At 39.5% G+C, this 17,807-nt stretch overlaps 1 protein-coding gene across 1 annotated transcript; it reads right to left on the reverse strand.

Annotated features, from left to right (window-relative positions):
• Nucleotides 1-14,274: 14,274 nt before the first annotated feature.
• On the reverse strand, nucleotides 14,275-16,920 carry LOC127949319 (fibroblast growth factor 20-like). The gene is made up of 3 exons (XM_052546417.1): nucleotides 16,075-16,920; nucleotides 15,464-15,567; nucleotides 14,275-15,262 (listed from the first exon to the last, which is right to left on the reverse strand). Exons 1-3 carry the CDS (start codon nucleotides 16,349-16,351, stop codon nucleotides 15,017-15,019), a joined length of 627 nt encoding a protein of 208 aa, XP_052402377.1. The 5' UTR covers nucleotides 16,352-16,920; the 3' UTR covers nucleotides 14,275-15,016.
• Nucleotides 16,921-17,807: the final 887 nt, after the last annotated feature.

Below are 17,807 nucleotides of genomic sequence, written 5' to 3' on the forward strand. Positions count from 1 at the left end.
TTGCTATGCTGTTTGAGTGCTTGAACTTGAGTGGTTCACTTTGTTTGACCTGCGGCAAAAGTCTGGTCCTCATAGTGGCCTTTTTTAACCAAGCATTGCTCACTTAGACAGAAGAAGACCACTTGATTGACATTAGCAGATTATTTTGTTTTTAGGTGCCGTATAGAGGCAGGGGATACATGAAATACATATCACAATTAAACAGGCACAAAAAATCATAGATTTTAAATTGAAAATTATAAATATATATAAAAATATTTGATGTATGTTTTTTACAATTATATTTTTATAATTGAAGTATATATATATATATATATATATATATATATATATATATATATATATATATATATATATATATATATATATGTATATATATATATATATATATATATATATATATATATATGCTAAAGATTACATTTAACAGTGTTATAAAATTGCTAACATTATTAAAGATATACATTGAGTGAACTTTAAATTCTAACAAAGGTCATTTAAATCTAACAATACATTATGAGCGTGCACAATTAAATATCCATTATTGACTAGATTAAAAATATTCTAGTAATGGCCAGTTTAGTATTACCAATATATTGTGCATGCCTAAAAAATCCAAATATTATTTTCAAACAGACTACTGTTAAAAATTAATGTACTTGTTGCAAATCCAGTGATTCATTTTCCTGAAAAGAATTTAGCATCACAAGCCAATCAAAAAAGAACTGGTGATCTTAGCTAGCGATGGTGCTTTTTTGTTGTTTTGTTTTGTTTGCATTTTGCATTTTGCATCAGACCGGCTGTGGGTGTGCCGTGTGAGACCTCAGCGTACTTCACTTCAAAAACTGTCTTCGTATCTCTGCGGTCTCTCAATATCGCTGTCCTTTTTTCTCATCTCTATGTTGATCTTTCTTTTCTTAACCCCATCTTTTGGTGTTTGTCTCCCTAGAGTTCTGTATCTTTCTCTCACCCGCATCCTGTCACCTCTTCACTGCTTGTCTGTCTCGGCGGCCGCATCTCTCTTTGATATCCGAGACCAGAGAGTCTCCTGCACAAACAAAGGCCTTCTTTGTGTGTTTGTATATGTGTATTCGCAGCTCTGTCCTTCTGGCTGTTTGTCTGCAAGTGCGGTCCAAACCCATGCTGAGACGTAGCGGTCCAAAATCGCTGCGTAATCTCTAAGCTGCATGGGAGAGCTGCTACCGAGTGAGATTGGGATCTGGAAGCGTAAAGGAGTGTGAAGGAGGTCAGACCACACCACTGTGTGTGTGGGTTTGTGTGTGGCATATAAAAAAAGGCTCTTGAATATGATACACTGACTGGCGTTGGCATATTGAGAATCGTAATTCATAACATTTGATACAGATAATGACATCAGACTCATTTAAAAAAGGATGTAATTTAGCACTAACAGAGGATGTTTCTGGTTGCAAAACAACAGCAAAATCAAGCAACACACACGCATGTAGAAATAAAGATCACAAACAAGTTTTCCTTAAGGCCATAAATATATTGTATACTACATGAGTATGCAAAAAGCAGACACAAATGGGTTTATTAAATAAAAGTTTATTTTGTGTCACCATACTTACTTGTGTAACTACTCATGTAACCGTCTTTAAAAAGGGAAAACATGGAAGTGTTTGGTAGCTATTAAATTCATCCCTGTTTGGATCCTAAGGAATAAATGGTTCTAAGCTAAACGTGATATATCGGCCTTGGTGATATACGGGTCGACCACTAATTGTAAAATAATTGTAGCTGAGAAAAAATGCTAATTGTAGAAAAAAAAGCTGATGCCTTAGTGAAAGATATCTGATAATAAGTATGAAAGACCTAAATTTGAGCCATTTATTTTTTCTTAAGGTGCATAACAACGCAAAACAACACCAGAATAATCTAGGTGTTCAGCCTCGCCTGTGTGTGAATGATGCAGAGAGAGAGAGAGAGAGAGAGGAGGAGGAAAAACACATTACTTTTATTGTCTTGTTTGATCTGAAGCAGTTTCACATGGGTTCACACAAGCACTCTCTCTCTCTCTCTCTCTCTCTCATACACAAATACACTCACATAAGCAAGCTCTCTTCCCTGGGGCTAAAGGTTGTGCAGGGTGGAGGTGGAGTGGTGATGCTCAGCTGTTTGCTTCCTCTCAGATAGACATGTTTGTTTTCACACAGCAGGGCTCTGTATGAAAAGACCTGTACTTGTCAGAGCAAATATAACGTTTATCCAGTCTGCCCTTGCACACACACACACACACGCGCGCGCGCACAGGTACTCACGCATGCCAGCACACAAGCACAAACCCACACTTTGTTTTCTCGCAGTAGTTTGAGTCTAGGGATGTACAGTGGCATCCAAAGGTCTGAGTGTGCATTGAAAATCTAAGATACAAAATACAGATAAAAGATAAGATACAAAACAGAAAATTTCAAACTATTTATTTATACTGTAGGTCACTAATATGAGTAAATTAGTATTTCATAATTCTTTGTATTTACTGTCAGATGTTCTTGCTTCTATTTTAGCACAAGATGCTCTTTGGCCCATTCTCAAATCATGCGGGATATAACATATTCATCAGATTTTACGCAAACTTGTTAAGTTCATGCAGCTCAAGTGCTACATTTTTTACAGCAAAATAAGGAGAAACTAAATACTAATTCAGAAATGTACTGTTAATTTATGTTAATAAATACATAACATACATCAGACTGACCAATCAGTTGTGTAATAAACACTTATAACATATTTTGAATCATGTATTTTCAAAATATATTAATATGTATATACAAATATGTATGTCAAATAATTTTATAAAAACATTAATATTCAAATTTTAATATGCTAATATTATATATTTTCTGCTATATGTTTAATATATATTTTTAACATAAAAAAATGTATTATAAATAATATATTAACATTTTAAATTATATTTAAAAGTGCTTTTTAATATGTAAAATCCATTTCGGAAATATCAACAAACAAAATATATTAATAATATATATATATATATATATATATATATATATATATATATATATATATATATATATATATATATATATATATATATATATATGTGTGTGTGTGTGTGTATATTATTTTATTATTTATTATAAACTATATATATATATATATATATATATATATATATATATATATATATATATATATATAGTTTTAAAATATTAATAATAAATGTAGCAATGTATTAATAATTAAAAATTAAATGTTTGTCTGTATATTTATAATTATTACACACACATTACATAGTTATATACACATTTATGTTTAAGAACAAACATGTTTGTGTGTGCAGTTATTGTTTGTAAATTACTTAATTATTTAGCAATTTAGTAATATTTTATAATAAAAAACATTTGCTAAAATTGTGATTATATATTAGAAAAACACAAAACAAACTTTTGCAGTGTCTCAGAAACTGTTTATCTACACTTCATAAAGTATTTAAGTCATTTTATGTGTGTGTTTAGGAAAACTAGTGCCATGTGCATCAAGAGAGACGGAGCGTGTGAAAGACATTTCTCCAGCTGGCTCTTTGCAATGTCTTTGGAATTAGGTGACAGCATCAAACACGGATGGCCACTGCCTAGCTGTCAGAGCAAGAGAATGGAAAGTGTGGCGATTGCTTGGGTTTCTATGTGTTTGTGCAGGAAATACACTCAATGAGCTAATCTGGGTGTATGCCAGAAAAAATGCATACAAAGGGTTTGTGATTCTGGAGATTTGCACACTTTTCTAACGCACTCATGATCACTTATGGGTTTGAGATATGATACTTTGCAGAAACACAAGTGTGCACTCGCACACACTACACACACACACACGCACAATCAATGATATCTTTGTTGCTTATCACAAGATCTAATTGTGAGTGATCCTTGGTTTTCCCAACCAGGGAATTTCCTCTCCTTGCTGTGGCTTCTTTGAGTGTGTGTGTGTGTGTGTAAGTAGAAGTGGCTGCACGCCGCACCACCAGCCGCTTTTGAAGTGCACACACACACTCACACTCACAAACCACATAAAAATCTAAACAAGATAATGTTTGCTCTCCAACATGCAGGTAAAAGCAGCCCCTTATGGTACATGTTGTTTCCCTTTGAACTCGCTGACACAAACACAGCTTTTTAAATAACTGATGACACATCATGGCAGGAGAGGGGAAAAAAAGGGTAGACAGAGCACTTATTTTTCATTATTCTCTTTTTTTAGAATGAGCTGTTTTCCCATGTCGGCCATCACTGTTACAGTACTTACTGTGAGCAAGTACCATTCATTTTAACCAAATTTGGCCCATGCCAGTAATATTAGATAATAAAGGTTCCGTAGTTACCAGAACCACATGTTGGCCACAATTATTGTGTCGTATAAAGTGAGAAAGAAAGCCATGAACAGGAAGAGTTGCCTGTGTCAGTTGTGTTTCTAAAGGCTTGCTGAGACTCGCTCTCCACCACTTCCCCTCCTCTCGCTCGCTCATGCGCTCTCTGATTGTCTGATTGATCTCAGCACTGTCTGCACGAGCTTTCATTGCTGACTTTGGGGCCATCCGCACAGGACATGTTCTTCAAAAACAGCTAAATGCAGCAGTGCAAAATGTTAAACCTTATTAATCTTTAAGCTCCCTGTACAAAGAAAGTTGTTCGTTGTGGTTAAATTGTACTTGTTTAACAACCCTAAAGTAAATTATTTTCACGATTACTGCTTTTTGTATATGTCATATGAATACTTTCATTCGTCAAGGATGCGACAATAAAGACCGTTATAATGTTACAGAAGTTTTCTATTTCAATTGAGTGTTGTTCTGTTGAACTTTCTATTCATCAAATAATCATATTAAAGATGTATCACAGTTTCTACATAAAAATTCAGTTGCAAAACAAGTAAAAATGTTTATTGAGCACCGAATCAGCATATTAGAAAGATTTCTGAAGGACCATGTGACACTGAAGTCTGGAACAATGGCTGCTGAAAATATATTACAAATAAATATATTTTTTGAAATATGTTGCATAAATGTAAACATATGAAATGTATAAAACTGTATTATTGAACATTTGCACAGGGTTCTAAAGGGAGTAGTTCACAAAAAATGAAAAATTTGTCATCGTTTACTCACCTTCCCCGTGGTTCGAAGCCTGTATGAGTTTCTCTCTCACGTTGAACATAAAAGAGGATATTTTGAAAAATGCTGGTAACCAAAGAGTTGATAATCAACACTGACTTCCATATTTATTTTCCTACTATGTAAGTGAATGGGAACTAACAACTGTTTGGTTCTTTAAAATATCTTATTTTGTGCTCAATATAAGAAAGAAACGTAAAGAGGTTTGGAACAACTTGTGGGTGAGTAAATGATGACAAAATTCTGGGGTGAACTATTCCTTTAAACCGTTTTCAGTTTGACACACAATCCTAAATACATGATGCTCATTGTGTTAGATGCTTGAAAAAAAACAGCAATAAGCAGTGCAGTGAGCACAGACCTCCATCTGACTATATTATGTCAGCAAGCCCTTGCAGCTTTCATCACGTGTGTGCATGCACATGTGGGTTGTTGTCGCCTCTTCAGATTTGCTTCTTGATCTCACTGTGGTGATAAACTGCAGGCCAGGAGAAGTAGAACGATAAAGACAGAGAAAGTACAGTTTTTTTCTTTTTTATCTTTTCTTTTTTTTCTTTATTTATTTATTTATTTTTCTTTTTTTGGAGTTATTTAAAAAAAGTCTCCATTTACATTTTATCTCATTTGTGTCCAGAAGAAACCACTGAGATCTTAAAGCAGTCCCATCTGTGATTTTTTTTTCCTGTGGGAACAAGTATGTAAAATTGATCCAATAATTGTTAGAAGAGGGAAGACAACATTCTCATTTGGTTAAAATCATTAAACAAAATCAAAGGCAGATAGTAGCAGTTTGGCTGCGCGTTTGAGTTTGTCTAGAACTGTGCGTGACAATTCAGTCATTTGAAGGATGTACAGATGATATATTCATATACTTGAAATAAAATATACTGTGTGTATATTTATATAATATGTATAGACGTAATTGAACTCCAATGGGACACATAAGCTCAACTCATACAGTCTCATTCACAGTGACACATCCACATGTAGAGACACACTGCAGCAGCTCTGAGATGAAGTGCAGCAGTGAAAGTGTACTGTTTGCAATCAATATATCCTTGCAAGCCATCACTCAGTGGGGAGTGTGTTGTGTGTGTGTGTGTGTGTGTGCACACGAGCATGCACACACATCAGAAGATGAGACAGGTGCCTCAGGACACTTCTTCTGAGACTGTTTATTTTGCTTTGTGTAAGCTTAAATTTTTAAACACACACACGAACACACAACACACACGCAACAGTTACACAGAGATTCGCAGCAGCAGTAGAAATGGCGAGTCAGGAGCAATCCGATGAAAAGTTGGCATTTTCAAGGTGGAGATATAAGTACTACTTCAAATTAATTGTGGTCCAAGGCAAGAACATGCATGTGTACATGCATTGTGCTACACACGCATCTACAAAGCTAGTGGCCAAAAACACTTTTCTTACAAATATAATACTTGAAGTGCATGATAAAACTGTCTGCTGACGTGCAATAAATATCGAAGGTTATGTAAGAACACCTGTCTGTTCTACTCATTTTAACTTGTGAAAACTGAAATAAAAAAATATATATATATTTGACATATAGCAACTTTTTTTTTTTTTTTTTTTTTCAGTAACGCAAATAGTTACTTTCCCTGGTAACGAGTTACTTTTATTATAGAGTAATTCAGTTACTAACTCAGTTACTTTTTGGAACAAGTAGTGAGTAACTATATCTAATTACTTTTTTAAAGTAACGTTCCCAACACTGGTTATAATATAGTTTTGTATAAACTTTTTTGTAATTTTGTAATGTAATGTGCATTTGTCATTTTTTATATTTACTTTGAATCTTAAGTTTATTTCAGTAATTTTAGTATTTAAATTTAACGTGCACCTATTGTGCCTTTTCGAATAAAACCTTTTTTTTCAGCGTGTTATGTAGCTGAATGTGAACATAAACTACTCTATCTGCAAAAATGTAAACCCATGCACGATAAATAAAGTTAATGTATATCAAAAACAAAAGAGTTAGCTCACAATCACCTGAACGAGTCATCAGAAATTTAAAACTTTTTCTGTTACGGCTCTACATCACAAAGTAACACATAAATGCTACAGATGTGAAAACTCAGAAAATTTAACCTGATCCGAACAAATTCTTTTTATGATTGGTGAAAGTTTCAGAGGCAATGAGTAAATGGGATTGACACAATGTTGTGAGGTAGTATTTATCTTTTAAGGTGAAAACTGTCCGCAAAAAAAAAAAAAAGGTAGGGACATACACAGTTTGTGTGTTGTCTGCTTGAGAGAGCTCTCGAGGGAGTTGACGGCTGCGTTGTGAGCATTTTGTACTTTCTCCCTGGTGAGAGGGCACGACGCTCTGCCTGTCTTTCTCTGAGGTGATTGATGTGGAAGGCATCGATGAGCTCGCCAGTTGCACAAGCATCAGTTGCACAAGCATCAATTGCACAAGCATATTATGCCTGATATTATAATGAGCAGCTTTAATGAGGAGTGGATCTTGTGCAGTCGGCTCTCGGGGGCTGAATCTGCTTTTTTTCACTGTTCAGCGCTCCATTCTCGCTGGCACGCTCCGATGAGTGTGTCCGTGCATTCGATCTGCAGTCGCCGCCATGCCTCAGCAGATCGCGGGAATTGCACATAATCTGGCGAACAGGTTGGAGACGGCTCGACCTATCTCCACCCGTGTTCCCTATATTTAGAGCTCGTTCTCGAGGCTTGAAAGCCCGTGCTGCGGTTTCTTACCCCTCTGAGGCAGATCTCACTGCAGCATTCATCTTTCTCTGAGGACACTGATGTTGTTTGTGTGGCAAAAAAAAAAAAGAAACACAGAGGCAATGCATGTATCACATTGTGTTTACTCATCTGGTTGTTGACTGCATTTAATTCTGAGGAATAAAATGAAATATTTATCTGACTATGAGAAGTTGGATGTACAGGGGCTCTTGGGATGTAATTTCTCGTGTGAGAAGACACGTTTACCTCTCTTCCTCTGAGGAGGTTGAGGCGGTCAGGGGCTACTGGGCGCATTACATGGTGCCCGTCTCTCCTCAGTGCCCTCAGGAGATCAAACTGCCAACCCTGCTGGTGTTCCAGGGCACAGTGGTCTCTGGCGAGCAATTCTCTCAGTTACTGCCCAGAAACGTATCGGTGCTAGGAGGCTCACTAGCTTTACGAGGTCTCTAGAGCAGCTGGTGGTGTGGGAGCCCCTGCCAAGTGTGCTTCATGGGGTCCTACCACGAGCAGGCTCTGGTCTAGTCTTCCTAGCAGATGACGTGGGTCTGAGGACCGTTGTTTTTAGGAGAATTAAGCTACGAGATTCCTGATGCTGTGGCTCAGGACCTCGGAGGGCAGGCCCCTCTGGGGAAGAGTGGTGTACACCGCATTACATGGTGCCCGTCTCTTCGCAGTGCCCTCAGGAGATTGATCTGCCAACCATGCCGGTGTTCCAGGATGCAGCTACACCAACTAGCGCTTCTCTCAGTTACCCCCCGGAAAAGTGTCGGTGCTAAGAGGCTCGCGAACTCCTTGGCGGTTTCCAGAGCACCTAGTTCAGCTGTCTCCTGACGGTGCACCGTTTGAGCTAATTGCTCTGATGACACCAGATGTCAGTCTCGAGAGGTTGATTCCTTTAGTAGACTATTTGGCAGTGTGAAAACTACTGCCAAATGTGTCTCAGTGGGTCCTGCACATTATAGTGAGAGGCCATAGAATCCAGTTTGGTTCTCCTCCACCTCAGTTCAGTGGGAACTTTCCCACCCTGGTGGGCCCCAAGCAGGCTCTGATATGGGAACAGAAGTAGACACTCTCTGAGGATAGAGGCCATCGAAGTGGTCCCTCATTGCATTGCAAAGTCCAGGTCCTACAGCCAGTACTTCACTGTTCCAAGAAAGGACGAGGTGTTGTGTCCCTTTTTAGATCTGCATTTTTTGAACCGCTCAGTCAGGGTACTGAAGTTCAGTATGCTTGCACAGGCCAAGTCTGAGGACTGGTGTGTCACAATCTGATGCACTTATCTCCATCCTTCCTCATCGGAAATTCCTGAGGTTTGCTTTTGGGGGCAAAAACCTACCAGTACAGTTCTTCCTCTGGCCTTGCACTCTCACCCCACACTTTCACAACTATACCACATTGACAATTGGATGATATTAACTCAATCAGAGATGATGGTTCTGCATCGAAGTGTCATTCTCACTCACATGAAAGAGCTGGGGTTTAGACTTAACGGCAAGAAAAGTGTGCTTTCTCCAGTACAGAGAACCACTTATCTGGGCGTGGTGTGGGATTCGACCATGATGCAGGCATATATGTCACCTGATTGGATTGAGTCGATCCTCACTGCAGTCGCAAGAGTGAGAGAAGGCCGGGAACTCAATGCCAAGCAGTCTCAGAAATTTCTGAGTCTGATGGCAGCTCTGTCCAATGCCTATACTATTGGCCTGCTGTAAATGAGACCCCTACAGTGGTGGCTCAAGACCAAGGGGTTCTCCCCGAGGGGAAACCCACTTCGCATGCTAAAGGTCACGTGGCGCTGCCTTCGTGCCTTGGACATGTGGAGAAAACCTTGGTTCTTGTCTGAGGGTCTGGTGCTGGGAGCTCCTTGTCGCCGCGTAACTCTGGCTGGGGTGCGGTTATGAGTGGCTTCCCTGCCCGTGGTCTGTGGAGTGAGCACCATCTGACATGGCATATCATCTGCATGAGGATGCTGGCCGTGCTTCGAGCACTACATTACTTTCTCCCGGAGGTCTAAGAGGTCACCATGTGTTGCTGCACACCGACAACACAGCAGTGGTCTCTAACATTAACCACCAAGGAACTCTACACTCATGCCGTTTATACAAATTAGCGTACCAGATCCTTGTGTGGTCCCAGGGTGAGTTCCTCACGCTGAGAGCAGTCTACATTCCCGGGCATATTAATATGGGAGCAGACATCCTGTCAAGGAAGGGGCCGAGGCCAGGGATATGGCAGCTTCACAGCGAGGTGATGAAGCAGAGTTGGAGAGGTTGGCCAGACTCAGGTGGATCTGTTTGCAACATGAGAGACATCGCACTGTCCCCTCTGGTTCTCCCTGACTCATCCAGCTCCAATGGGTCCGGACGCCATGGTACAGACATGGCAGAGGCTTCGTCTGTACGTTTTTCCCCCGATTGTTCTGCCCCCGGGAGTTCTGGAGAGAGTGCGCCTGGACAGAGTCCAGCTGCTGTAAGTAGCCCCGTTCTGGCTGGGCCAGGTTGGTTCTTGGGCCTGATTTCTCTCTTCGATGGCCCTCTATGGGAGGTTCCCGTCAGGAGAGATCTCCTCTCGCAGGCAGAGGGTGTGGCCCCGCACGGAGCTTGGAGGCTGTAGGTGTGGTCTCTGAGGAGGCACAACTCTTAGCTTCCGGTCTCTCAACCGAGGTTGTTGAGACCATTCTCCAATCCAGAGCTTCCTTAATGAGGAAACTTTACTCGTTGAAGTGGAAGCTTTTCACTTCTTGGTGTGGAGACCGCCAGCAGTTAACTGTCTGGCCCTTCTCTTCGCAGGGTTGACCAACTCCACCCTGAGGGTCTATTGTGGACTACCGCTCCCCTCTCTGTGGGCAGTCAGTGGGCAGACACCCTCTGGTTGCATGTTTCCTCCATGGTGTTGCATGTTTCCTCCATGGTACTCAAAGCATTCTCAGACGCAGAACCCTCAAAGAACAATGGTTACATACGTAACCTGAGACGTTTTAGTTGTAGATTTAAACAATAACCATATTGTAAAATGGTCCACAAGAGTTATGTGCTACATTCCAAATCTTCTGAAACCATACAATAATTGTATGTAATGAACAGACTGAATCGTTCCCTACGCTGTAGCTCTAGCAACATGTTTGCTTTTGTTTACATGTTGTTCATATTTTCTTTCTTTGTTTTATGGAAGAAGAAAACTATGTTTAAAACTAAATGAAAGTGAGTTAACTGAATTATCATTTTGTTTGAACTTTTCCATTAAATAGACAGCAGCAGAATGGTTCTCTTTGGCAATTCTTTTTCCTCCTCTTCAGCTGAAGTGTTTTATCCCATTAAAGAGTGAACTGTAGGCCCAAATCTGCTGCATTTACACAAGGCATGTTCCCTATAAGTAATGCAAATTAGAGGATCGTCTTTTGGGAGCATGCTGTCAATCAAACTGAACCCCAAGGCAACACTCAATCTCTCTCCTCACAAAGCTTTAAGAGGAGTTCAGGATGGGGAGTACAGATTAGTCTTACTCATCCATCATGCGAAAGCTGGCACTGTCACAGGCAACTTCCTCTCTTTAGATAAATGAATCTTCGTAAGGCTATGTATGTCTAAATATTTTGGATTAAATTTGTCTTCAAGGCAAAATATTAAGTTATGATTTCTTGATTAAATGTTTGGGTAGAAACCATTTTAAATAAATGCAGATTGATTTAAACACTGCATATTAGAAAGGGGTGTAATCATTAAAATAGATGTAGCTTAAAGTGTTTCCAGAAAAGAAAAGTAAAAAGTACCATGGTACTGTGTGAACATAGTGATTTAACATGTATCTGTGCTTTGACGTGTGTGTGTGTGTGTGTGTGTGTGTGTGTGATGAATTAGTGGTTCAGCTAAAACCATCTTGGTAGATATGAAGGCACAAACAGTGATTATGTTAACTCTGAACATAACTACACTTATAATGAGCTTGTCAACCTCAAACATCTACAAACATTGTGGCAGAAAGAGGAACTCGCTCATTTGTAGAATTTTTTCATTTCTCTCTGTAGTCTGCTTTCTTAAGAATACATTATTATATCTCAGAAGTTTCAAAGCTCATGAGGCATACTGGAGATTGAAATTACATTGCGTTTAACCTCAACCTAATAGATTTTTCACCTGAAATCTAGTAAATGTAAGATTGTGTGACTGCATGCTTGCAGGTGTCTTTGCATTTTGTGACATTTTTCAGAAACACATATGAGATTTTTTTCTCAGGAGAGGAATCTGAAAAGCACAAGATTTAAGCAGAACTCTCTATCCCATAATTGTGTTGCTCTCTGGGAGAAACAAGTTGTCTGAATATTATTTATGTTATGTTTACTTACTTATTTATATTTTTCACACAAAATATGTGGTACTGGATGTTTATCCATGTGTACTGGATGTGACTGATTAATATATATATATATATATATATATATATATATATATATATATATATATATATATATATATATATATACACACACACACACACACACACACAATTGGAAAAAAATGACCTAGCAGAATAACAATTCCCTCAAGCATCCATAATCTGACACTTCTCTCATTATCAGTGTTTGTGTGTGTGTGTGTGTGTGTGTGTGTGTGTGTGTGTGTGCGTGTGTGTGTGTGTATTTCCTTTGACGTGCCGCATGGACACCTGTGCAGTTTTTACCTGAGCCACAAAGACATGCAGGTGAAAGATCACTCACTTCAACACCTGTCTTAAAACAACACATGCTTTAACTGTCCAAACACACGCACACACACACACACACACACACACATTCTCACAAACATAAATATGTGACTACATAGTGCCTCTCTTTCTCTCTCCCTCCCTCTCTCTCTCTTTCTGAGGTGAAAATAATGAAAAGTAGGTCTGTCGATCTGGCCACATCAGCCTCACCTCATCCTTTAACTGTAGTAGTGTTTCTGCTTGGGGGAAAACCCCTGTGTGTGTGTTGTAGGCTGGGGTGTGTGCCGGCAGACTGACTCTCAGTTAGGAGAACCCCTGGCTCATCATCACAGAGATTTAGAGATCACACAACATACAGAGCTTGCTGATATGCCTGCGCACACAAATAAAAGTATCATCCCACCCCCCAAAAAGGGGAAAAGACACACAGTTCAGACACTCCTACCATACAACATGAAAGTTATGTAAGCTGTACTTATGAACTTTTAAACGGAAAAACTCTCAAAATTCGTATTTCTTTTTTGTAAGAAATTTTGCATTTGATTATTTTTATTTTTATTTGCTGTTTTTTTAATTCAAATGTGCATAAATTGCATAATTTTAGTGTTCCATGCTGACCCCAGTATAGTGAGAGTAATGCACTTGTATTTGACACTCATTTACACTATTTAGAGATGTAGTATATTTCTAAACTATTTTAAACGGGAAAACATTATATCAAAGTGAGAGAGTTTGTAAACAAAATTTGTTACAATGCTCTCAATATGCTCTCCCCTATTTCTCTGTAATGTGTTTACAAGCCCTCATACTAGTGTTATTTTGGAAACGCATGTGTGCCCCACATCCACCTCTCCCCTTACACTACTTAAAAAGTATCATTTCCTTCCTTAAACACACATACAGTCATCTCACTCTCACAGACAGCCAGATTGACGGGCAGCCAGCACATCGAGTGTCATCAAAGCCAATGAATCACAACCGTGGGGGTGGGGGGGGGGAGTGAAAAGCATCAAACAGAAAGAAACAAGAGATGGGAAAGCACAAAGCACTTGCCAGTCGGCGTAATTGTGATATTTCAGACCACACGTGACTCTGTCTGTCTTGAAATGACCTCATGCTTCCTAAGAAAACTTCCACCTGCACTGGCTAAGCAAACCTATATCCCAGAATCCTGCATTTTGCAACAGCTTCGAAAGCTCCTAGTGCATGCTTTCAGAAGACACTTAGCAAAAGAGAAGGCCACTTTGTAAAGGGCCTTCTGCAGGCCAGAGTTACAGGCCAAGGTGTCACTTGAGAAGGTTGCCGTTGGAAGAAAACGGGAGGGGAAATCGTTTTTAGGTCATTGTGTTTTAATGATAGCATTGTGCTGCCTTTTTAACAGTGGGGTATTAAGAGAGAGAGTGAAATGGAAAGAACCAAAGATCCTGAAGCATTAAATGAACATTTTTTAGCAAATTATATTATCATGCACTGTTTAGCATAACTGTTTAAGCTTTTAGGCGATTAAAAACTCATTTGATTTCATTTCACCACAACAGGATCAATGAGAATCAGACAGCTGTATACACCTGCTGTCCTTGCTTACGTTTCCCTTAAAGTCGACCTTTTTCTCCAAATAGACATTCAATAACCATTCACCTCTGGCAGGTGACCTTATGTTTCTACTGAAAGGACAGACACAACAAAATGCAGTCATTTGAACTGTTTAATTCCCCAGTGAATTCTGGAACATTCTCAGGCTTTTAAGGATCTGGTTTAATGACATGAGAGAAAAACAAAAACGGGGGGACACCAAGGTGGATCACATACATCCGGAAAATTTACAAATCATAAGAAAATACTTTCTTCAGTAGTTCTATCTCTAGAAGTCGTGTCTCTATAGTGGTAGAAAATAAAGCTCTAATGACGTCCTGTTACATGTTGCATATATTCTTGTAAAAATATTCTTTTAAAATAAATAAATATATAAAATAAATATCTTTAAAAAAACATAAATTAAAGGACCTAAAGAGAAATGTTTGGAGGAGTTTGTCTCCTGCTTGTCCATGCCAGTGTTTAGAAGAGTATGAAATCTCAAAAACATTTCACAGAATTCCTTCAGAAGCCTTCTAGAATTTTCAGTAGTAGTAGTAGATGTCCATCATTCTCTGGCAAGTAGTCCACCAGTGCTCTCTTTTATTCCAAAATCCCTTGTGTCCTACGAACAGCAGGTGTGAATGGATCCAAAACAGTGTTCTGTTCTTCAGGAACTATCCAGACCTTTGGTTCCTGCCACTCCAATCAAGGGCTTTCCATCTCCTGCTAATGCTCCAACCTTGGCCCGCAAAAGGGGGCCTCTTTTCCCCCCGTCTGCACTGCTTTCTCCTGAGACAGGTTTGTCTGAGGGGGATAAAGAACATGCAGGTCCTTTTTTGGGGTTTAGGTTTGCGGTTCAGTCTTTCAGCTGTGACCTAGTATCTCCTTGTAAAGCTCAGGAACCCGCTCTGGATCCACAGGCCGTGGCAAGAAATGCGTGAAACGCTGGTGCCTCCGAGAGCGAGTTCCATCTCGGGATGTCCCGTCTTTGTTGAGGGCTACATAATAATGGGATCCTCGCTCGCCGTGCCGATACAGGTTAGAAGAGTAAGTGTTGTACCAGTTCTCCTCAAACTGCTCTCTGAACACACACTCCGCTGTCAGCTTTTCCTAAGAGAAAACGAGGCAAGGCAAGGGTTAACCACACTGCAAATGGAAGAATAAACTGTGTCCAAAGGCTATTTGAAATTACGCCATAAATCACTCTCTCAGTTTAGCACGACCAGGCTATGAATGAAATTAATTGTTGCATTACTCAAAATAATATACAGCCGGCACAGTACCAGTAAGAAGAAAATGTGCTATACTTACAGATCCATAGAGTATGCCATTTTTGTTCATTCCCAGATACAATCCGCTATCCACACCACGGATGCTCACCATCCCCACAGCGAGGCTAATGAATTCCAATATACCTGTGAGAAAGGCACAGCTGTTAGTTCCCAGTTAAGACAGCAGGACAAGCACCTGCAATAGTGGCATCAGACTGGCCTATACTTAATTCATGACGTCTTTCACACTTAATCACTGTGTTTTGCTATATTATAATGTTATTCGAGCACAGTATGACAGGTTTATGAAAATAATAATAATCACTGTTGTCATGATAATATCACATTTTACATTACAGTGCAATTACATACCAATAGTCAGCAATTTCATTATTGAAATATGTATAATGCATATGTTTTTTATTTGATTTCAGAGTTAACCATTAAAATATCCATCAGTTCTGGTCAGTCTATTTACATAAGTGAACTGCATGTGCAATTGTGTTGTGGATATGCTTGTTAATACACAAGCATACTATAAAAATTAAAATAAAACCAAAATTATGGTAAATGTGGTTATTATTATTATGTTTTGTTAGCAGCACAGACTATATAGCTAATAATAATTAAGCAACGATGAAAAATACTTACCAAATCTGCTGTGGTCTTTTCTCGTGCCTTGCACAGAACCGTCCGGTAATATCTCGAGGTGGTAACCGGTCCTGCAGTAGAGCTGCCGCCGGCGGAGGATCCCTTTCATATGCGTCAGGTCCGGTGAAGCACTGCGTGACAGGCGCTCGGCGGAGACGAGGTGCTCGTTCATCAGAGCACCGGAGTCCCCGGGGGGCGTGAGGACAAAATGAGACCCGTGCGCAAAGCTCTCCAAGCCGTGAGAGAAGCTGCCCACCAGCTCGCCGACTGCATCCATCACCGACACTCGAAGAAAAGTTACCTTGAGGAGAACCCCTGTGGTTTTTCTTTCCCTGGTGTTTTGCGCAGTCACTGCTTGCGGCTTTGACAGTCAATGCGTGTTTACATCCGATTATCTCTCTCTATATCTTCTGGTTTTAGCACATGCTCTCTCGACCTTCCAGGCTACTCCTCTTTGCACCGGTCCCCTGTGTATCCAATACTCTCTCTTAAGCACTCCAGCACAAGCTTATGCGGCTTCTCTCCTCTTGTGGTCTCTGGATGTGACTGGCTCTGCTCTGAGACACCAGCCTAAATATGGCCCTTATGTAAATGCCCTCTTGACATATGCTAATTGAGTCCTTTATAGATGACTGCTTGAAACATAACTCCTTGATCGTTTGATCCTCTTCTTCTGTCTTCTTTGATGATCGGTTTCACCTGCATCCACGCGTTTAATCCATTGATGGATTATGATAAAAGTGCAGAAGGCAACATTGTGGAGATCATGTACAAATCTTTGCAACGAGGAAAAGTGCAGTTGGATGAAGAAGAGGGATGCGCACTGTGTACCGATCCGCTCCGTTCCCCGGGGTTTACGCGCACTGACGCGCTCTGGCGAATCTCTAGTGTGAAGCAGGTGGAAGCCAAGGAGAAAAAAAAAGAAAAGAAAGGGGGCGGTGCTCGATAGAGAACGAGAGAGAGAGAGGGCGAGAGAGAGACAGGACTTCAAGGTGTGTATGTTGTGTGTCGTTAGTAGGCTATTCCAAAAAGTGTGTTCTTCTTGATTTGCGATTTGGTTTATACACTGAAAAAAATAGTGTAGTAGAAACGGGTTTCTCTCAGAAATCGCCAGTGAATTTAATAATTAATAGCAAAGAAACGGCAAGTGTTATGCTACGCTGAATTATAAAATCTTAAATTAAAATCACTTAAATCTTGTGAAACATAGCATACTTCATTTCTACAACTTGCTGTCATTCTTAGATTTAAAGTTTCGGTTGGCTGCCTTAGCCAGGTGTACATTTATATGACCTAAAAAGCGCGCATGTAACTGGCTTAAAAAGAATAAAGAAAGAAAAGTCAAAACAACCTGCACATCTGTGCAAACGCCACCACTGCACGATCAACTCTGACTGATGTCAAAGTGCCTTTGAACAGTTCCAGCATAACATGAGTTGAGATGAAGTATCAAAGATATCAGAGATCAAAGATTCATTACGCACAAAAGCAGGGTCATTAACACAAAGGAAGCGAACTGTTTGATGGCAAATCGTTGATACTTATGAGTGATTGATATAGAAATTTTCCAGCCCAACAGCTAAGAACATGTCTCAAAGTAGATATTACATGAAAGATCACTTAGGTATGGATTTGATGTTACCTTATTAATTAAAAAACAAAGAAAGATGCGCAATCGACTGCCTTATTATAAGTCTACTGTTACAGTAGTGCTGTATTATATGAGCTATTCT

The sequence above is a fragment of the Carassius gibelio genome, chromosome B1, assembly GCF_023724105.1.
Source record: "Carassius gibelio isolate Cgi1373 ecotype wild population from Czech Republic chromosome B1, carGib1.2-hapl.c, whole genome shotgun sequence".
NCBI lineage: Eukaryota > Metazoa > Chordata > Actinopteri > Cypriniformes > Cyprinidae > Carassius > Carassius gibelio.

Excerpts from the sequence above, each read along its gene's own strand:
- LOC127949319 (XM_052546417.1), bottom strand. The coding sequence starts at position 16,351 with ATGGATGCAGTCGGCGAGCTGGTGGGCAGCTTCTCTCACGGCTTGGAG. Across the intron at positions 15,568-16,074 it reads AAAAGACCACAGCAGATTTG|GTATATTGGAATTCATTAGC; the intron begins GTAAGTATTTTT and ends CCTTTCTCACAG. Across the intron at positions 15,263-15,463 it reads ATGGCATACTCTATGGATCT|GAAAAGCTGACAGCGGAGTG; the intron begins GTAAGTATAGCA and ends GTTTTCTCTTAG.